General features: G+C 44.0%; 1 protein-coding gene across 1 annotated transcript in view; it reads left to right on the plus strand.

The window, feature by feature from the left end:
• Positions 1-23,531, plus strand: part of LOC126480678 (peroxidasin) — a 221,510-nt gene that overhangs the window by 27,636 nt on the left and 170,343 nt on the right. Inside the window, exons 3-4 of the mRNA XM_050103902.1 lie at positions 492-655; positions 13,344-13,461. Of these exons, the coding sequence (XP_049959859.1) occupies positions 547-655; positions 13,344-13,461 (227 nt within the window). The 5' untranslated portion in view covers positions 492-546. The remainder of the gene's footprint in view (positions 1-491; positions 656-13,343; positions 13,462-23,531) is intronic.

The raw sequence follows: 23,531 nt of genomic DNA on the forward strand, positions 1-23,531 counted from the left end.
TCTTGCCCGTGCTATTTATAACCTTTACTCTCGTACCATTTGTTCACAGGTTAAAGTTTCAATGCCGCGTTTTAAACCATGACTACCCCTTTTTGTGAAATTTCCCAAATTTTAAAGAAAGGTTTGGGATCGGACAGTAACAGTAACTTCATCAATATATTAGAAGTATAATTTTTACGTAACATTGTTTACGCTCTCTTTTTACTTTTTGTTCAGATTTACGCCTCATGATATAATTCAAACTGCGAATCCGGTCGTGCCCTTAACAAATGTTTCATAACAGCTGCAGCGGTTTTTAGTCAACATATTAAAATTAAGTAAGAAATACGATACACGCTAAACCTACGTTCATTATAACATAATTAAGCTGTACAGAATTTTTTCGTGCTATTCACGTTTCACTCGGCTATCCTGAGCGCTGCACGAAACGCAGCCCCTAGCAACTATGCAACCGAGCTGACGCCTCAGCACACCGGGTCGTGTTGTTGCAGGCGGCTGGACAGCAACGCGCTGGTTTGCGACTGCAGCCTGCTATGGCTCGCCCAGATGCTGCGAGGTCTGCTGAACAGCACCCATGCCGCAGCCACCTGCCAGTTCCCCACCAGGATGCAGGGGCGGCAGCTCGCCGACATGTCCATGTCGGATCTACACTGCCGTAAGTACTCATCGTGTTTTCCCAGAAACTGTCTGACGATGTTAATGTACACATGTTACTCGTGGTTTAATTCCTTCACCTTGGATCAAATTACTTGAAAAACTGCAGCAGTCAGCAACTTCATAAGTAACTTTATTCCTGTCAAGAAGCGCTTCTGCCTTTCATCCCGTAAGGTTTTCGATCTGCTCTCGGTGCCTCACAAGTCTCGTAGATCTTCTGCTACCACTATCGTCCCAACGAACATTAGGTGCCTTAAACAGCTGTTAAATACTTCGAAGTGGCCCTTGTCCTTAAACAAACGAAGATTACGTTGCACGTAATGGCTCACAAATTACGAGCGCTATTCCGAAAGTAAGAAACGATGTGTCGCGAAATAGAAAAGATAGTGAAATGCGATGAAGCTTTGCACAGATGTGTTGGACAGTGTCTCTAATATGCCAGTAGGTAGCGTCACGTCGTTCTTATCAGTTCTGAGCACACACTGAGTAAATACACTCCTGGAAATGGAAAACAGAACACATTGACACCGGTGTGTCAGACCCACCATACTTGCTCCGGACACTGCGAGAGGGCTGTACAAGCAATGATCACACGCACGGCACAGCGGACACACCAGGAACCGCGGTGTTGGCCGTCGAATGGCGCTAGCTGCGCAGCATTTGTGCACCGCCGCCGTCAGTGTCAGCCAGTTTGCCGTGGCATACGGAGCTCCATCGCAGTCTTTAACACTGGTAGCATGCCGCGACAGCGTGGACGTGAACCGTATGTGCAGTTGACGGACATTGAGCGAGGGCGTATAGTGGGCATGCGGGAGGCCGGGTGGACGTACCGCCGAATTGCTCAACACGTGGGGCGTGAGGTCTCCACAGTACATCGATGTTGTCGCCAGTGGTCGGCGGAAGGTGCACGTGGCCGTCGACCTGGGACCGGACCGCAGCGACGCACGGATGCACGCCAAGACCGTAGGATCCTACGCAGTGCCGTAGGGGACCGCACCGCCACTTCTCAGCAAATTAGGGACACTGTTGCTCCTGGGGTATCGGCGAGGACCATTCGCAACCGTCTCCATGAAGCTGGGCTACGGTCCCGCACACCGTTAGGCCGTCTTCCGCTCACGCCCCAACGTCGTGCAGCCCGCCTCCAGTGGTGTCGCGACAGGCGTGAATGGAGGGACGAATGGAGACGTGTCGTCTTCAGCGATGAGAGTCGCTTCTGCCTTGGTGCCAATGATGGTCGTATGCGTGTTTGGTGCCGTGCAGGTGAGCGCCACAATCAGGACTGCATACGACCGAGGCACACAGGGCCAACACCCGGCATCATGGTGTGGGGAGCGATCTCCTACACTGGCCGTACACCACTGATGATCGTCAAGGGGACACTGAATAGTGCACGGTACATCCAAACCGTCATCGAACCCATCGTTCTACCATTCCTAGACCGGCAAGGGAACTTGCTGTTCCAACAGGACAATGCACGTCCGCATGTATCCCGTGCCACCCAACGTGCTCTAAAAGGTGTAAGTCAACTACCCTGGCCAGCAAGATCCCCGGATCTGTCCCCCATTGAGCATGTTTGGGACTGGATGAAGCGTCGTCTCACGCGGTCTGCACGTCCAGCACGAACGCTGGTCCAACTGAGGCGCCAGGTGGAAATGGCATGGCAAGCCGTTCCACAGGACTACATCCAGCATCTCTACGATCGTCTCCATGGGAGAATAGCAGCCTGCATTGCTGCGAAAGGTGGATATACACTGTACTAGTGCCGACATTGTGCATGTTCTGTTGCCTGTGTCTATGTGCCTGTGGTTCTGTCAGTGTGATCATGTGATGTATCTGACCCCAGGAATGTGTCAATAAAGTTTCCCCTTCCTGGGACAATGAATTCACGGTGTTCTTATTTCAATTTCCAGGAGTGTATAAATGCCTATAAAATAGTTTCTCCCACCAAGTACGGGTGCCTGCTGAGAGATTTCACCCGATTTCATGCAGCCTCATATTACGTAACTGTCATGCAGTACCTTCTTTATGTCAATTCTCAGCTGCACACTGCAAGTTCAATGAGGACGCTCTTGCAGCTCTGGCAGCTCCGACCTAACTCCATCTGATTTTCTTCCCTACTCAAATCAACCACTGGCTACGAAGGCAACATTTTGGCACAGAGAAGGAACTGCAGTCCAGCGTAGAAAAATGTCGGAAAGCACACGATCCTGCCTTCTGTGACGAGGGTGTTAGTAAGTTCCTACAACGCTACGACTGATATCTAAGTTGGAGTGGTGACGATGTAGAGAGCTAGCTGGACGTGTAACTAAATGTTGCAACCAAAACAATTTCCATTTCGCGACCGATCTTTTCTTACTTTCCTAATAGACCTCTTGTATCACAAGTCAGTAGCTCATATAGCCTCTAAGTACCTTTGCGAAAATGAAGAAGTGGGCATTCACCACTAAATAGTTGTGTGAATAATATGCTTTTGACTGGACTGTAATAATAATTGTAACTAAATATTTTGACCAGCGAACTGACTGAATGAAAATGCCAATTCTAAAGCTCGATCGAACTGACTGCCGTTTATGTTTGCATACTGAATGATTGGCGACAATTGACTTAAAGAAGATTTTAGAATTGAGTACTGATCACAATTTGATTTTCCTTTTGTGCCTGACGCATATTTAATGATGCACGTGGGAAAGATATGCCAAATTATAAAATATACGGTAGATGCATGTTCAATAATAACATGAAAGACACGAAAAATAGATAATACACATTTAAATTAATGAACTAGGTTTGTTCAAGTATGAGCTGTAGGATATTAGACTGGTAAAAATTAAGAGCACTGTTATGTAAGTTGGAGTTTTGAACGTACACTTTGGTAGTCCAAGGCTGTCATGAACTTTATGGAAGTTCTAATTTTCTGACTGAAACATTTCACAAACTAACATGTTATTCTAGGAAAACTATAATTTTTTGTAATCAGAAAACGTAGAGCTACACGACACTAACACTGAATTTATGAAAGGATTAAGTTTTAAGATTCCAACGTTCTAGAAATCGGTAGTTTTTAACAAAGATAACGTTTTAATTTCTCAGTTTCAGGAAAGACGAGAGGTTTTTCAGAAATGTAGGAATGGGAGCTTTGAAATAAGGCATATCAATTCTAAAGCAAACATCAGTGGAATGGTTAGTGGATTGTGCATATTACTGTGAAAAATGTTTTTGGTAAGATCTTTATTGGTCAAGATCGCGTATAGGAAGACAGATAATTTACTTTGACCATTTCCGGTCATGTGCAAATCTGAAATATATTGAAACTGAGGATGGAAAAACTTGAATGACATTCAAAACTAATGATACGTATACAAGATTATAGCAAAATTATTGAACGGTGCATACCAGAATACAAAATGTTATGTCTACAACAAGAGAAATCTTTGTCAGTTGGTGTTAACAGCGCTAGGGAGTCAGCGCTAAAGTACATATATATATATATATATATATATATATATATATATATATATATATATATATATATATATAAGCTGTCATAAAATGACGAAAAATTATCATCTAAGCCTATATATCCGATAAGAGACAAGGTAATAGCGTCAAAGTTTAATGAAATCCACAACATTAAAGACACACCTTCGAACTCGGGCTCGTAACATGAGCGTATAAAAACTATAGACAAGCACTGTTGTGCATGTAAAGCGAGATAGAAAATAGCCATGATATATGGAGACAGTGCTGGTCGTAAACGGACTGACCGATGTTAAGTGCCCAGACTCATAGGTGAAGAAAGCGCAGTAAGGTAGCGGCAAAGTATATCACAATTTCGAGTTGTATAACAGGCAGGATATAGTTAAGTTAACCGTTAATATTACAATTGTTAAAATGAGATTAACTGAAATAGACAAGTTGTATAAATATAAATCTGAATCAACACAGACTGAAGTTGTTGCAGATAGCGTAATGTTGTAAAACTTTCCGTTAAAACGGAAGGACTTACGGTACAATTAATAACACAGATCTATATTAAAAGTATCTGAATTGCCAAGGACCTTAAATATTTTGTCAATTTTACATTATCAAAATACTTTTCTAAGGCTCTGGAAATTTTGTATATAGTTACACTGGTTTTGCAGTCGTTTCTGTGCTACTAAATGTAGAGTTAATAGTGATACTCTGATTTCCCTACGCCAAGAAATGACCATACGTTGAATAATTATCCCCTGTAACCTGACAAACGACTACACATTCTGGCTGAGAAGATTCCCCCAACACCTTACGGAAAGCAAACAAACACAAGGAGCTCATTAGAACTCCCTGGAAGGCCCTCGATGGTAAATCAGGAGGCCGGCACCTGCTCGCGGGGCGCCGCTGGAACGCCTGGAGCGAACGGCTCTCCCGAGGTGTCGGCCACAGCCATCAATCACAGCCGGCGCGCTCGCTCCATTGACTCCGGACGGCGGATTTACCTCGCGGCGCGGCGATCAGGCGCAGCGGGCAGATTCTGTGGAAGGGAATTTCCCCCGCCGTATTGCTCCTCCGCAATCGATCACCCGCCGTCACTGTCCTCTGATGAAGGACTCGGCGCAAGAAGTGGCGCCAGTGTTCAGTAATGAAGCACGATATCGCGCCGATCCCGTAACGAGAGGACCGGTGCACGAGCATGAACGGTACACTGCTGATGATTAAAATTGCAACAACTGGAATGGTTGCCAACAAGAAATTCTGCTTATTGTGCGTATGCGGTACAGTAGAGAAAATGTATGACTGAATTTGTAGTGACTTAGGTATAGGATGAGGTCAGGAGTATCGGATTTATCAGACAAAATCTGTTTCTGAATTCTAGCGGTAGTGGAAGCACCTTAATTGTCCCGACAGTGTGGGCTATTGAGGAATAAGACCAGTCACGCAGTTTTGAACTAAAAGAGCAGTGTACTTGAGTGTAGAAACATCTTATTTGCTTTTAGTATGTCTTTCGGTGCATATTGTTAACTTCGGAGTGTTGTTTCTTCTTTGCAAGTGCGTAATTACAAGAAGATATATTTTAGGTTGTGACAATGTCTACATGAAGTAATAACATTGGGAATGTTGAACTTTTGCAGGTGTACGTTTGGGTTCTATCAAAAGTAGCATAATCGGGTTGTACCTGTCAAAGCATACACCTAATTTTTTTTGTTTTTAAGTAGAAAAATATGGAAAAATCACGGCATAAACGGGATGAAAATAAGATGAAGGAAGCTGTAGAAAACGACAGACTTCTTCAAATGACAATCAGGGAAGTAGCATTAGATTATAGGCTATAAGCTTTATTGGAAAACAAAGGTGTGACAATAAAATCTGTTTCATAAAACACCAATTTTTTCCCCAGATCTTTCCATGATGAACAAGAGCGATCAACGAAACCTTCGAAGAAAGTTGGATTCAATGAGACATTTGTGATGGTTTTGCCCGTGAGGTTAATGGAGACAGTGAGCTGATCAGTTTTTAAATTGAGTGTCATAAATGTATCGCTGGAGGTTAAACTAATACTGTATTTCGATTAAGGCTGATTCTAAAACAAAATTTGTATTGTGTGTGTATTGTGCATTGAACTGGGGACTTAGAGAAGACGGAGAGGCTTCATCCCGCCCTAGAACTCAGTGGTTCACAACCCTACAACAGGCCACAGCAGTTCGCCCACTCCACCGCCGCCCCATACCGAACCCCGGCCCCCTCCCCACCCCCCCCCCCACCCCCCTAGTGGACTCCACCGGGAACGTCTCATACCATACGAGTGTAACCCCAACCCCAAACGTTTGCCTGGTAGAGTAATTACGGTGTGCGCGTACGTGGAGACAGTGTTTGAGCAGCATTCGGCGACATAGTGTAACTGAGGCGGAGTAATGTGAACCAGCCCGCATACGCCGATGCAGACATAAACCGCCTTAAAAACCATCCACAGGCTGGCCCGCACACCGGACCGCGACACTAATCCGCTGGGCGGATTCGTGCCGGGGACCAGGACGCCTTCCCGCTCGGGAAGCAGCATTGCGTTAGACCGCGTGGCTAGCCAGGCGGGCTAAATTTAACTTAATAATTATGAGTTTTTGTTTATTTGAGTCAGCTTAGTGCTAAGACGCATAGGTGGCACTTATTCTAGTTCAATGTTTACAAAACTTTAGGGGACAATTAAAACTTTTCGTAACAAGTATGACTTTATAAACGATAAAAATGCAAAACGTGGAAAAAACTTAAAACCAACGAACTTACATCTTTTTGACAATTGTTTTATAATTTTATTGAGTAATGTATCACAGTATTGTTGAGTGTGAAGAATATTACGACATAACCTCCAGTAAAACTTTAATTTCGAAAAATATTACGTGTGTGGCGCAATCCGGCCTTCCCTTATGCAGGGTGGGAAAATCAGTACACAGAGCCTCACAGGAGGGGTCCGAAGCGCCTGCTGGCAGGCTTTGCAGCTATTCTTTCGCCATCACCCTACTGCTCGTTCGCCTGCTAGGAGGAAATCTGGAATCGGAGAGGGGATGTTCGACTGCAAGGTCATAGGGTTTCGCTATAGTTCTGCTGGTACAAGTAGAGTTTTTGAATTCTCAGTTAAGGTTGGCGGGTCCCACCGAGGATTTTTTCCGAACTGCTGAGTCTTTCAGGTGACCCTTTGCCGTTTTATTGTTCTTAATATACACTCCTGGAAATGGAAAAAAGAACACATTGACACCGGTGTGTCAGACCCACCATACTTGCTCCGGACACTGCGAGAGGGCTGTACAAGCAATGATCACACGCACGGCACAGCGGACACACCAGGAACCGCGGTGTTGGCCGTCGAATGGCGCTAGCTGCGCAGCATTTGTGTACCGCCGCCGTCAGTGTCAGCCAGTTTGCCGTGGCATACGGAGCTCCATCGCAGTCTTTAACACTGGTAGCATGCCACGACAGCGTGGACGTGAACCGTATGTGCAGTTGACGGACTTTGAGCGAGGGCGTATAGTGGGCATGCGGGAGGCCGGGTGGACGTACCACCGAATTGCTCAACACGTGGGGCGTGAGGTCTCCACAGTACATCGATGTTGTCGCCAGTGGTCGGCGGAAGGTGCACGTGCCCGTCGACCTGGGACCGGACCGCAGCGACGCACGGATGCACGCCAAGACCGTAGGATCCTACGCAATGCCGTAGGGGACCGCACCGCCACTTCCCAGCAAATTAGGGACACTGTTGCTCCTGGGGTATCGGCGAGGACCATTCGCAACCGTCTCCATGAAGCTGGGTTACGGTCCCGCACACCGTTAGGCCGTCTTCCGCTCACGCCCCAACATTGTGCAGCCCGCCTCCAGTGGTGTCGCGACAGGCGTGAATGGAGGGACGAATGGAGACGTGTCGTCTTCAGCGATGAGAGTCGCTTCTGCCTTGGTGCCAATGATGGTCGTATGCGTGTTTGGCGCCGTGCAGGTGAGCGCCACAATCAGGACTGCATACGACCGAGGCACACAGGGCCAACACCCGGCATCACGGTGTGGGGAGCGATCTCCTACACTGGCCGTACACCACTGGTGATCGTCGAGGGGACACTGAATAGTGCACGGTACATCCAAACCGTCATCGAACCCATCGTTCTACCATTCCTAGACCGGCAAGGGAACTTGCTGTTCCAACAGGACAATGCACGTCCGCATGTATCCCGTGCCACCCAACGTGCTCTAGAAGGTGTAAGTCAACTACCCTGGCCAGCAAGACCTCCGGATCTGTCCCCCATTGAGCATGTTTGGGACTGGATGAAGCGTCGTCTCACGCGGTCTGCACGTCCAGCACGAACGCTGGTCCAACTGAGGCGCCAGGTGGAAATGGCATGGCAAGCCGTTCCACAGGACTACATCCAGCATCTCTACGATCGTCTCCATGGGAGAATAGCAGCCTGCATTGCTGCGAAAGGTGGATATACACTGTACTAGTGCCGACATTGTGCATGCTCTGTTGCCTGTGTCTATGTGCCTGTGGGTCTGTCAGTGTGATCATGTGATGTATCTGACCCCAGGAATGTGTCAATAAAGTTTCCCCTTCCTGGGACAATGAATTCACGGTGTTCTTATTTCAATTTCCAGGAGTGTATATTAACGACTTTTCACTCTGTATTCATGAAGATGCCGAGCTAGTTCTTTTTGCTGATGATACAAGTATAGTAATCACATTCAACAAGCAAAAATCATCTGAGGAAATTGTAAACAACGTGTTTCAGAAAATTATTAAGTGTTTCTCTGCAAACGGACTCTCACTAAATTTTGAGAAAACACAGCTTATACAATTCTGTACAGTAAATGGTATAACACCACTGATAAATGTAGACAATGAACAGAAGTCTGTTGCTAAGGCAGAATACTCAAAATATCTGGGTGTGTGATTGATGAGAAATTGAATTGGAAGAAACACATCGATGATCTGCTGAAACGTTTAGGTTCAGCTACTTACGTTATTAGGATTATTGCAAATTTTGGTGATAAACATATTAGTAAATTAGCCTACTACGCCTATTTTCATTCAGTGCTTTCATATGGCATCATATTTTGGGGCAATTCATCATTAAGAGAGGAAGTATTCATTGCACAAAAGCGTGTAATTATAATAATAGCTGGAGTCCATCCAACATCGCCTTACAGACATTTACTTAAGAAACTTGGGATATTCACAGTACCTTCGCAACACATATATTCACATATGAAATTTGTCATAAATAACCCACCTGAATTCAAAAATAACAGCGAAGTGCATAGCTACAACACTAGAAGAAAGGATGATCCCTTCTATCCTGGATTAAATCTCACTTTGGCACAGAAAGGGGTGAATTATGCCACCACAAAAATCTTTGCTAATTTGCCAAACAGTATTAAAAGTCTGACAGATAGCCAACCGACATTTAAAAGCATATTAAAAGAATTTCTGTATGACAACTCCTTCTCACCATGAATTCTTGGACATGAAGTAGTATCTGTAAAAAATAAAAAATAAAGAAATAAAAAAATAAAAATTAATTAATTATTTTGTATAAAGGAACCTTTGTTAAGGCGACACGTTACACATCATTACGAAATGCCGTATTTATGATCTATGGAACAAGGATTAATGTAAGTACACCTGTGTCATGACACAGGAGGACACAAAGTAGGAGCGCTGAATAAAGCATAAGCACCATTTTCTGCTTCAGATCACGTTCAAATTTCGTCGAATGGTTCTTAACGTTTCCTAGCGGTTCCAACCTGTACAAAAGAGTAAAAATTGTGGTCGTGCTGTGCTGCAAACGGGTGCCTTCACGTTTGATTTGCATACAGCCCCACAGTGTCCATAGAGAAGGGCTGGAAAGCCCGTGTGTCCGCAGTGTCAATGTTTTCAAGAATGTCTTCCTGTTTTTCGCCGCACAGAAAACTGTCGCTTTCGACTGGTAAATGTGTGGAAATGAATGCCCCAGGGAAGAGGTGTTCTCACTGACGTCCTATATGTCACCCCCTGCGGCCTATTGGAGCCGATTCTGAACGACGGTGTGTCTGGGATGTATCCGTCGGTGACTCATAAGAAAACCGCGCGATTTCAACGCTGAGCGTCGCAGTTCTGGCCTCCTTTGAAGAGACGTCAAAGGAAGGGTTGAAATGTGGGTGAGAGTGTGGGCGATGACTTTCCCACTGCGTAAAACGCCCACGGTGGGATTAGACAGAATTGTGGCGAAATGTTGTTGATACGCATGGACTTCTGAACTGTGGCCTTCTTTTCGCAAGTGTCGATAGCTTGTTGTTTGAACCCTCGTCGAACCCGAGGTGACGACGCAGGGCGCCAAGCTTTTGCATCATTACAGGTGGAAGGTTACACACAACTTCGAGCGAAATTTAAAACTTAAGTTTTTCAGTAGATTTGTGTTACGGGCTTACGAAAAAGTGATTCCTTAATTCAGCAGCGCAGTGTAGATCCCTGTGGCAGGCAATTGATCGTTTTAGTTCACTTTAGGGTTTACATTTGTTGGTAACGAGGGATGCTTTCTGCGATAGTTTCTTATCAAGTGTTATTCGTAGATACTTAGTAAGTACACTACTGGCCATTAAAAGTGCTACACCACAAGGCTGTAACGGATCTTGCAGCCACGTTTCGCTCCCTGAGTCAACAGATGGGGACGTTTGCAAGACAACAACCATCTGCATTAACAGTTGGACGACGTTTGCGGCGGCATGGACTATCAGCTCGGAGACCATGGGTGCGGTTACCCTTGACGCTGATCACAGACAGGAACGCCTGCAATGGTGTACTCAACGACGAACCTGGGTGCACAAATGGCAAAACGTCATTTTTTCGGATGAATCCAGGCTCTGATTACAGCATCATGATGGTCGCATCCGTGTTTGGCGACATCGCGGTGAATGCACATTGGAAGCGTGTATTCATCATCGCCGTACTGGCGTATCACCTGGCGTGATGGTATGGGGTGCCATTAGTTACAGGTCTCGGTCACCTCTTGTTCCCATTGACGGCACTTTGAACAGTGGACGTTACATTTCAGATGTGTTATGACTCATGGCTCTACCCTTCATTCGATTCCTGCGAAAACTACATTTCAGCAGGATAATGCACGACCGCATATTGCAGGTCCTCTACGGGCCTTTCTGGATACAGAAAATGTTCGCCTGCAGCCCTGGTCAGCACATTCTCCAGATCTCTCACCAACTGAAAACGTCTGGTCAATGGTGGCCGAGCAACTGGCTCGTCACAATACGCCAGTCACTACTCCTGATGAACTCTGGTATCGTGTTGAAGCTGCATGGGCAGCTGTACCTGTATACACCATCCAAGCTCTGTTCGACTCAATGCCCAGGCGTATCAAGGCCGTTATTACGGCCAGAGGTGGTTGTTCAGGGTACTGATTTGTCGGGACCTGTGCACTCAAATTACGTGAAAACGTAATCACATGTCAGTTCTAGTATAATATATTTTTCCAGTGAATACCCGTTTATCATCTGCATTTCTTCTTGGTGTAGCAATTATAATGGCCAGTAGTGTAGAATGGATCAGTAGCAAGTGGAGAAGTGGTAGTCGGGACCGAGGAAGGGATGAGCGGTATTTGATAGTGACTTGGCTTTGCTTCTTTGTGGCTTAATTTGCAGTTTCCACTTGCAAGGACTCTCGGCCGGGAAATTCAGGCGGCGCTGAAAGGAGGCATAGGAGACGTGAAGGACTGCTGGGTAATGAGGCTGAGCGTATTAAAGAGGTAGACTGGGTGTATGAGTTGGGGAGGCACAATGCACAGGTTGCACAGGAGAACGAAGTGGCATTCAGCAACGTAGGCCTTATACACTTGAGAATGAAATTCTGGCAACAAACTGGCCCCGTGGATCAGCAACGAAACTCAACTACGATAGTATGTAGAAAGTGGTATATGGAGGTACTGTACAAATTTCTCATATCTTTTGATATAATTTTATTGTACTCGCCCTCTTCTCGTAAGTCCGAGTTCGACAACGACCTTTCGATATAATCGATCGATTGCCTCAGATTAAAAATGCTCCGTCAACTATGACATAAAATTCTTCGTAATGAAAGCTGCTTCTGAAGTAACATAACGGACATTATCCGACGCTACATAAAACTGGTCGAAGATAACCGTCTCTTTCCAACTCGATCTTTATGCTTATATTTACTTCATCAATTCAAGTTTTAGTATTTCAGTTTTCTTTAAGGAATTACACCCTGCTTTACTAATATGTATTGGAAGTTAGAAACACCTCTGATTCCCTGTTTGCGGTGCGCCGCTTCCATCAGGTAATCCAGGAAAGCCTGATACGAGAGAACTCCTCATCTCAATTTATTTTGACATTTTTTTGGAAAGGCGTTCTGAAAAAATTAATGGATTTCAATAGCAGCAACGTCTAAATACCTGGCTTCTTGTAACTAGTTTTATTTAAAAAACTGTTGCTAATTAAAACATCAATACAGATACATCGATATCTCTCATGCTATTTATCCAGGCAAAATCCCGTTTCAGGTTCGTAATATTTTCATCAAACGGAATCGTTTGATATACATCACAACAACATTCTGTTTCTTATTTATTTTGTAATTTTGATAGTGATTTTGGTTTCTTTGTGTTTTACGCCATTCCATTCATTGCGGTTCAGTCAAACTAATAATACGATTTGCATGCGACAAGAACCGGCAGTTTGTGAGGCACGCCTAACATCGTTTGGATGTACCAAATCATCTGTATAATAAGCCATAAACATAACTTAAATTTACATGAAACTTAATTTGATTTATGAGATAGGGCGTATTTGCACGCAATCAACTGGCGTAGCAAGCAAACGCTTTGATAGCTACTCTTGTGCGTATTTCTCCAATATGGCTAGCGTGAAGATGGAAATACCGATGCAGCGAGATATTTTAGCGCATCGTACTCGTGTAATTATTTTTGTACTGAGCGACAATAAACAAATACTACTACAACTTTATCTTTGTTGGTAATAAAGTCAAGATCGCCACAAATATAAAAACTGATCCGTGGGCCGGCAACCCGGGACAGCCAGCGACCGCAAGCATTTCATTTGTGGGTTGAGAAACTGGCCGGTGGCCGTTCGCTTTCTTCTAAACTAAACCATTAACTGAAGGGAGAAATCAATGACAATTTGACTTACAAAATTGCTTCCTTACTTTGCAGAGAAGCCGCGCATCACGGAAGACCCACACGACGTGGAAGTGTCGTTCGGAGGGACAGTGTTTTTCACCTGCAAAGCAGAGGGCGACCCGCAGCCGGAAATCGTCTGGATGAAGGACAGGTGAGTACAGCGTCGTCCGTTGTCTCTCAAGTCTATTTTCTACAGTCCACCATCTCCTCAAAAAAATCATCCATGCATCACTTTTCTTCAAGTGTCTTCGTTATCTATAGACAAGGGTCATCAACTTTAAACAATTTAGGAAACTCGTGCTATGTTTAATTTGGTAGCTTCAATTGAGACAAGAGTAACTTAGTACAAAAATGTTCATCAATCAACTGTATGTCACGCACTTCTCTCGAAGAGGTACTTGTGTTTTAGCGCTCTTGATAGCTTTTGATGCAATAACTTCAATGAGGTTATGAAAGTCACGGGATAGCGATATGCACGTGGTGGTAGTATAACACCTAATGGTCGCGAGTTTGCGCCAAGTATAACACTATACTCACAGACTAGTGTTACCGTCTGGGAGGAGTTTTGTATTTCACCGTGTGATTATCTAATGGAGAGAGGGCATCAAACATTAATTTCGTATAAGTGGCAGTTAATAGAAAGACTTAACAGGCTTTAGTTTGGAGAGGATACAAGTAATGAAATTCATGTGAATGATACAATAAACGGTCGACAGCCTAATTATGCTTAATAATTTGAAATATTACATTCAAAGAATTTAAATATGATTTTCATTAATTCTCTCTTTGGATAGTGCACTGGATACTCACGACTACAGGGCGAACTAAGTAGTGGATAGCAGTAGTTATCATTTGCCAAAAGTCAGTAATCGCAGGAAGGCAAAGGTACTTTAATAATAATGGTTGCTATAGCAATCATTAATCAACTCTGCCCTGAGATGTTACCACAGTACACATTGGACTAACGTTTGGTGTGAAACGACTCCTGATTTAGCTAACATATACGTACTTCAAATGAAATTAAATAATCATACGTAGAGACTTTTTATACTCTTATTATTAGAATGTCACAGATTTCTTTTAATAGCAATGAAATTCCCAATTATCTTTAAATTTGAGAAAAGATTACTGTGGTGGCCCACAAACTGTTACTTTTTATACAGGAAAACTCTGTGATTATTTTATAAACAAACTGCAATCTACTCAAACACAAAGCTTAGTTAACTGTAGAAAGTAGTTCATGGTAATGATCAATGTAAAATTGCGTTTCATATAAGTTCAAATTATGTGCCTTTTTCATCATCTGTGAAGCAGTTATTTTTACATTAATGCTTACACACTCCGGCACTGATCTTTTGCACTAAAACCAAATTATCATTTAGTTACAAACAGGATGCTCGGATTTCTACACACTTGGAATAGGATCCTGCATCGGTTCATGACTAGGATAATGTCAGGGTTCAAACACAAGTTTATACCATATGAATTATTATTGAGAAAAACACTCACACAAAAGTACTGATCCATTTTATTATACATATGAGTGTTCGTGTAGTTGGCGGAGCAGTGGCGCAGCAGTAGTGGTGGCAAGCAATGTGCCGGCTAACTGGTCCCACGTTCTTGAAGTTGAATGTTCTCTACCAATTCTTCCTGGCCATGTAATTTCCTCATCTTAGAGCCATTCAGTAATGTCAAGAGAACCATCCGACAGACGAAACCACATCCGAGGCAAGTTTACAATAAAGATTAACTTCCAAATGCCTCACCTGGCACCCTCGATGTTAACCGTACAACGGCCAGACACTGCTAGCGTGCTCACCCAGTAGCCGTCCAGATCGATCACCAAAACCAACTTTTACCGTGCGCCAAGCAACTTCCGTAGCGGAGGGGGTTCCCTACATCTTTTATTCTACACAGCACAAATTTCCTAAGCATGAACCAGCATTCAAAGTACAATGTCTCTTTTTATGAGCAGACATATGTTACAAAATACCATAATTTTTAAATATACTTTAGTTGTAACAATAAATATATTACAAACTTCAACTTTCTCTCTGACAATTCAATGATCTTCATTAGTAAAGAACAACCACTTCATAGTTACATACACACAGTTGCATAGTATAACCTACTTACAATCGATATTGGTGTTATACTAATACGACAGACACAAGGTATAACAGCGCTGTGCATTGGTGGAGCTGACATTCGTACTCACGTGATTCATGTCAAAAGGTTTCGGACGTGACTATGGCCGCACAGCTAAAACTAGCAAGCTTTGAACGCGGATTTGTAGATGAAGATAGAAGCATGGGAAATTCCATATTGGAAATCGTTAGGGTATTCAATATTTCGAGAAACACAGCGCGAAGAGTGTGCCGAGGACACCTCATCTCAGGCACTACCTGTCACCACGGACAAATAAGTGGCGGATTGCTTTCACTTAACGACTGAGAGATGTCGCGTCTGCGTACGGTTGTTAGTGGTAGCAGACAAGCAATAACCCCAAAAATTGGTGTGGGACATACGACGATCGTATCCGTTAGGGCAGGACGGCGGAATTTGGCGTTAATGGGCTGCGGCAGGAGACGACCGGCGTGATATTGTTTGCTAATAGCACGACCTCACTTGCAACACATCTCCTTGGCTTGTGACCATATCGGTTGAGCCCTAGACGACTCCCAAACCGTGACCAGACCAGATGAGTCCCGATTTTAGTTGGTAAGAGCTGAGTGTAGATTTCGACTGTGATGCAGATCATCGAACCCATGGACACAAGTTGCCAGCGAGGTATTGTGCAAGCTAGTAATGGCTCCATAATGGTGTGGGCTGTGCTTACGTGCAATGTACTTTGTCCTGGTTATCTTCGGCTACTCGGAGGTCATTTTCAGCCGTTCACGGGATTCATGTTCTCCAACATCGATGGAATTTTTATCGATGACAATGCGCCACAACATTGGGCCACAATTATTCGCGATAGGCTTAAAGAAGACTTTGGGCAATATCGAGCGCCATTATTTGGCCACCCAGATCGCCCAACATGAATACCACTGAACATTTACGACACATAATCGAGAGGTCAGTTCGTGCACAAAATCCTTTACCGGCAACCCTTTCGTAATTATGTACGGCTACGGAGGCAGCGTGGCTCAGTATATCTCCTGGGGACTTCCAACGACTTGTTGAGTCCATGCCACGTCGAATTGCTCCACTAATACGGGAAAAAGCAGGTCCGACACGATATTAGGAGATATCGCACTATTTTTGTCACGTCAGTGAGTAAAAGTAGCATCATCGCCTAGCATGTCACCCGCCTGTAGGGACTTCAGGACGTAAGTTACACATATTGTGGCACGCTAAGAGTTTCGTGCAACAGAAATAGAGCATGTCACAAGTGACTACGAGTTTCCAGGTTTCATGCAGACGTACACTACTGGCCATTAAAATTGCTACACCACGAAGATGACGTTCTACAGACGCGAAATTTAACCGACAGGAAGAAGATGCTGTGACATGCAAATGATAAGCTTTTCAGAGCATTCACACAAGCTTGGCGCCGGTGGCGACACCTACAACGTGCTGACATGAGGAAAGTTTCTAACCGAATTCTCATACACAAACAGCAGTTAACCGGCGTTGCCTGGTGAAACGTTGTTGTGATGCCTCGTGTAAGGAGCAGAAATGCGTACCATCACGTTTCCGACTTTGATAAAGGTCGGATTGTAGCCTATCGCGATTGAGGTTTATCGTATCGAGGCATTGCTGCTCGCGTTGGTCGAGATCCAATGGCTGTTAGCAGAATGTAGAATCGGTGGGTTTAAGGGGGTAATACGGAACGCTGAGCTGGATCCCAACGGCCCCGTATCACTAGCAGTCGAGATGACAGGCATCTTATCCACATTGCTGTAACGGATCGTGCAGCCACGTCTCCATCCCTGAGTCAACAGATGGGGACGTTTGCAAGACAACAACCATCTGCACGAACAGTTCGATGACGTTTGCAGCAGCATGGACTATCAGCTCGAAGACCATGGGTGCGGTTACCCTTGACGCTGATCACAGACAGGAGCGCCTGCGATGGTGTACTCAACGACGAACCTGGGTGCACGAATGGCAAAACGTCATTTTTTCGGATGAATCCAGGTTCTGTTTACAGCATCATGATGGTCGCATCCGTGTTTGGCGACATCGCGGTGAACGCACATTGGAAGCGTGTATTCGTCATCGCCATACTGGCCTATCACCCGGCGTGATGGTGTGGGGTGCCATTGGTTACAGGTCTCGGTCACCTCTTGTTCGTGTTGACTACTCTTTGAACAGTGGACGTTACATTTCAGATGTGTTACGACCCGTGGCTCTACCCTTCATTCGATCCCTGCGAAACCCTATATTTCAGCAGGATAATGCACGACCGCATGTTGAAGGTCCTGTACGGGCCTTTCTGGATACAGAAAATGTTCTCCTGCTGCCCTGTCAAGCACATTCTCTAGATCTCTCACCAATTGAAAACTCTGGTCAACGGTGGCCGAGCAACTGGTTACTCACAATACGCCAGTCACTACTCTTGATGAACTGTGGTATCGTGTTGAAGCTGCATGGGCAGCTGTACCTGTACACGCCATCCAAATTCTGTTTGACTCAATGCCCAGGCGTATCAATGCCGTTATTATGGCCAGAGTTGGTTGTTCTGGGTACTGATTTCTCAGGATCTATGCACCCAAATTGCGTGAAAATGTAATCACACGTCAGTTCTAGTATAATATATTTGTCCAATGAATACCCGTTTATCATCTGCATTTCTTACTGATGTAGCAATTTTAATGGCCAGTAGTGTAGTTCATTTTTGATACGAATGACAAAAGCACGACACTGTGGGAGTGAAGTGGCGAGGCAACTGGAAACGTACTTCAAAGCTGAAGTATGTGGCGCAGAACGATTCTCGTAGGCAGAACATCTAAACTGCACACAGATTCGCCGTGTAACTACGGCGTAATATGTGTCCAATGTAATGTGGAATCCATGCATAGTAAATATTGCCAACAATTTCAGCAAGGTCACACACACATGGGTGATGCTGTTAGTAAAATCCTGATTTGGTATAATGTGGTTTCCACTCTTTCGGCAAGCTGAAGGGACATACAGTGGGAAAATGACTGTCGAACGACAAGGACGTTCACACAGCGGATCTGTAATGGCTTCGTGGCCAAGGAGCTGATTTCTATCGTCGAGGGAGTGAACGATGTGTAGAGCTTTCCGACCGTTGTTGAAAGAGACCGGGTGACTATGTCACGTTGAGGTGTAATGCACTGTTCAACTAAAGTTTTTTTTTTTTTTTGGGCCATAATTATGTGTAACTTACTTTATGAAGTCTCTCGTACATGCGAGCTATGAGTTCTTCCGATAACTGTTAGTGAGCATACTGAAGTAATAGTCAGAAATGCTCAAGTTTCTGGCAGCGTCGTGAAGGCGTGGAATAATGCATGTGTAAAGAATTCTCCATGCGGGTCAGTCGTGTCTAGTGCTTCCTGCTCTTTGTTGTCTTTAAATGCCAATACGTGTCCGTGCATCTATTTGCAAGGCCTACACCACTAATCAGATCTCCTGGAACAAAGCTATGTGCGTCTTTCATGGGTTATGGCGGCTCTAGATAATCTACTATTGCTTCTAGCAGCCTTCATTGCGCCGCAGTTGACGTTCCGAAGGAAAGAAAAATAAATAATTACACATTTTAAATCTATGCTTAACGAAAGGTGAACGCTTCCATACCGGACGCAACCTTTATGAGGATAACTTTCTGATCGTGATTCCGGAATATCATTACGATGTTTCAAATTATTCAAATCTTCTGTGAGACCACCACAGTCACGATTAATTTAAAGAACGTCGTTTTCAACAGGCTTTATTTTGAAAAGAGTACTTTATAAAGCAAAACAAGCTATTTTCGATTCAATGGTCACTCTCAAATGCATGCGGATACGTCATCCTGGTAAGTAGTATGAAACAGAAATTACATGCTATGCACAATTACGAATGGCTTTGCCGTCAATATATATGACCTCGTAGCAGATGGCCATGAACGACATATACGCACCTGTTTGCAACTCCGACAAATGTGGACGATGTTTACACATCCATTGCGCACTTGAGTAAACTCTCACTCTAAATTATTTATGTTGTTGTTGTTGTTGTTGTTGTGGTCTTCAGTCCTGAGACTGGTTTGATGCAGCTCTCCATGCTACTCTACCCTGTGCAAGCATTTTCATCTCCCAGTACCTACTGCAACCTACATCCTTCTGAATCTGCTTAGTGTATTCATCCCTTGGTCTCCCTCTACGATTTTTACCCTCCACGCTGCCCTCAAATACTAAATTGGTGATCCCTTGATGCCTCAGAACATGTCCTACCAACCGACCCCTTCTTCTGGTCAAGTTGTGCCACAAACTTCTCTTCTCCCCAATCCTATTCAATACTTCCTCATTAGTTATGTGATCTACCCATCTAATTTTCAGCATTCTTCTGTAGCGCCACATTTCGAAAGCTTCTATTCTCTTCTTGTCCAAACTATTTATCGTCCATGTTTCACTTCCATACATGGCTACACTCCATACGAATACTTTCAGAAATGACTTCCTGACACTTAAATCAATACTGGATGTTAACAAATTTCTCTTCTTCAGAAACGCTTTCCTTGCCATTGCCTGCCTACATTTTATATCCTCTCTACTTCGACCATCATCAGTTATTTTGCTCCCCAAATAGCAAAACTCCTTTACTACTTTAAGTGCCTCATTTCCTAATCTAATTCCCTCAGCATCACCCGACTTAATTAGACTACATTCCATTATCCTTGTTTTGCTTTTGTTGATGTTCATCTTATATCCTCCTTTCAAGACACTGTCCATTCCATTCAACTGCTCTTCCAAGTCCTTTGCTGTCTCTGACAGAATTACAATGTCATCGGTGAACCTCAAAGTTTTTATTTCTTCTCCATGAATTTTAATACCTACTCCGAATTTTTCTTTTGTTTCCTTTACTGCTTGCTCAATATACAGATTGAACAACATCGGGGAGAGGCTGCAACCCTGTCTTACTCCCTTCCCAACCGCTGCTTCCCTTTCATGTCCCTCGACTCTTATAACTGCCATCTGGTTTCTGTACAAATTGTAAATAGCCTTTCGCTCCCTGTATTTTATCCCTGCCACCTTTAGAATTTGAAAGAGAGTATTCCAGTCAACATTGTCAAAAGCTTTCTCTAAGTCTACAGATGCTAGAAACGTAATTTTGCCTTTCCTTAATCTTTCTTCTAAGATAAGTCGTAAGGTCAGTATTGCCTCACGTGTTCCAGTGTTTCTACGGAATACAAACTGATCTTCCCCGAGGTTGGCTTCTACTAGTTTTTCCATTCGTCTGTAAAGAATTCGTGTTAGTATTATGCAGCTGTGACTTATTAAACTGATAGTTCGGTAATTTTCACATCTGTCAACACCTGCTTTCTTTGGGATTGGAATTATTATATTCTTCTTGAAATCTGAGGGTATTTCGGCTGTTTCATACATCTTGCTCACCAGATGGTAGAGTTTTGTCAGGACTGGCTCTCACAAGGCCGTCAGTAGTTCCAATGGAATGTTGTCTACTCCGGGGGCCTTGTTTCGACTCAGGTCTTTCAGTGTTCTGTCAAACACTTCACGCAGTATCATATCTCCCATTTCATCTTCATCTACATCCTCTTCCATTTCCATAAAATTGTCCTCAAGTACATCGCCCTTGTATAGACCCTCTATATACTCCTTCCACCTTTCTGCTTTCCCTTCTTTGCTTAGAACTGGATTTCCATCTGAGCTCTTGATATTCATACAAGTCGTTATCTTATCTCCAAAGGTCTCTTTAATTTTCCTGTATGCAGTATCTATCTTACCCCTAGTGAGATAGGCCTCTACATCCTTACATTTGTCCTCTAGCCATCCCTGCTTAGCCATTTTGCACTTCCTGTCGATCTCATTTTTCAGACGTTTGTATTCCTTCTTGCCTGCTTCATTTACTGCATATTTATATTTTCTCCTTTCATCAATTAAATTCAATATTTCTTCTGTTACCCAAGGATTTCTACTAGCCCTCGTCTTTTCACCTACTTGATCCTCTGCTGCCTTCACTACTTCATCCCTCAGAGCTACCCATTCTTCTTCTACTGTATTTCTTTCCCCCATTCCTGTCAATTGTTCCCTTATGCTCTCCCTGAAACTCTGTACAACCTTTGGTCTTTCAGTTTATCCAGGTCCCATCTCCTTAAATTCCCACCTTTTTGCAGTTTCTTCAGTTTTAATCTACAGGTCATAACCAATAGATTGTGGTCAGAGTCCACATCTGCCCCTAGAAATGTCTTACAATTTAAAACCTGGTTCCTAAATCTCTGTCTTACCATTATATAATCTATCTGATACCTTTTAGTATCTCCAGGGTTCTTCCTTGTATACAACCTTCTTTCATGATTCTTAAACCAAGTGTTAGTTATGATTACGTTGTGTTCTGTGCAAAATTCTACGAGGCGGCGTCCTCTTTCATTTCTTAGCCCCAATCCATATTCACCTACTATGTTTCCTTCTCTCCCTTTTCCTACACTCGAATTCCAGTCACCCGTGACTATTAAATTTTCGTCTCCCTTCACAATCTGAATAATTTCTTTTATTTCATCATACATTTCTTCAATTTCTTCGTCATCTGCAGAGCCAGTTGGCATATAAACTTGTCCTACTGCAGTCGGTGTGGGTTTCGTATCTATCTTGGCCACAATAATGCGTTCACTACGCTGTTTGTAGTAGCTTACCCGCATTCCTATTTTCCTTCAAAATGGTTCAAATGGCTCTGAGCACTATGGGACTCAACTGCTGTGGTGATAAGTCCCCTAGAACTTAGAACTACTTAAACCTAACTAACCTAAGGACAGCACACAACACCCAGCCATCACGAGGCAGAGAAAATCCCTGACCCCGCCGGGAATCGAACCCGGGAACCCGGGCGTGGGAAGCGAGAACGCTACCGCACGACCACGAGATGCGGGCCCTATTTTCCTATTCATTATTAAACCTACTCCTGCATTACCCCTATTTGATTTTGTGTTTATAACCTTGTAGTCACCTGACCAGAAATCTTGTTCCTCCTGCCACCGAACTTCACTAATTCCCACTATATCTAACTTCAACTCATCCATTTCCCTTTTTAAATTTTCTAACCTACCTGCCCGATTAAGTGATCTGACATTTCACGCTCCGATCCGTAGAACGCCAGTTTTCTTTCTCGTGATAACGACATCCTCTTGAGTAGTCCCCGCCCGGAGATCCGAATGGGGGACTATTTTACCTCCGGAATATTTTACCCAAGAGGACGCCATCATCATTTAATCATACAGTAAAGCTGCATGCCCTCGGGAAAAAGTACGGCTATAGTTTCCCCTTGCTTTCACCCGTTCGCAGTACCAGCACAGCAAGGCCGTTTTGGTTATTGTTACAAGGCCAGATCAGTCAATCATCCAGACTGTTACCCTTGCAACTACTGAAAAGGCTGCTGCCCCTCTTCAGGAACCACACGTTTGTCTGGCCTCTCAACAGATACCCCTCCGTTGTGGTTGCACCTACGGTACGGCTATCTGTATCGCTGAGGCACGCAAGCCTCCCCACCAACGGCAAGGTCCATGGTTCATGGGGGGAAATTATTTATATTTATTGAAAATATGCTTGCACAGCAGAAAACTAGTTCAGCATGACATTTTACAGTATAGAGCCATATATGCAGCTCACTCTGCACGTGACGAAGAGGCAATCCTTCATCAAGCGAGCTTAACACCACTGTCACCACTCCACACTTGCGCTGGCAATCCCATCAGAGGAGATCATCTGCACAACAACACCTACTATATGTGCCACGCGATTAGTAGGTATAGATTTATTCACATGATTCATATGACTTACAGATCTAAGTTCAGTGCTGTTTAGGCAAGTGTACAGTGGTCTCTTACCTTATATGTAACTAGGTTGAATGTGACTTCCTCTGGATATGTGGTACACATTTCATCTATAGTCAAGTTCTTGCCAAACTCGAGGCAGTATGTCGTCTGTTGCTCTATCAATTGAAGCGCGGATTCTTGTTTGAACTCTGCTAGAGAAACTTATGAATCCCCACAAGAAAAACTCAAGAGGTGTCAGGTCCCGTGAACGTGAAGGTCATGCA

The sequence above is a fragment of the Schistocerca serialis genome, chromosome 5 (assembly GCF_023864345.2).
Source record: "Schistocerca serialis cubense isolate TAMUIC-IGC-003099 chromosome 5, iqSchSeri2.2, whole genome shotgun sequence".
NCBI lineage: Eukaryota > Metazoa > Arthropoda > Insecta > Orthoptera > Acrididae > Schistocerca > Schistocerca serialis.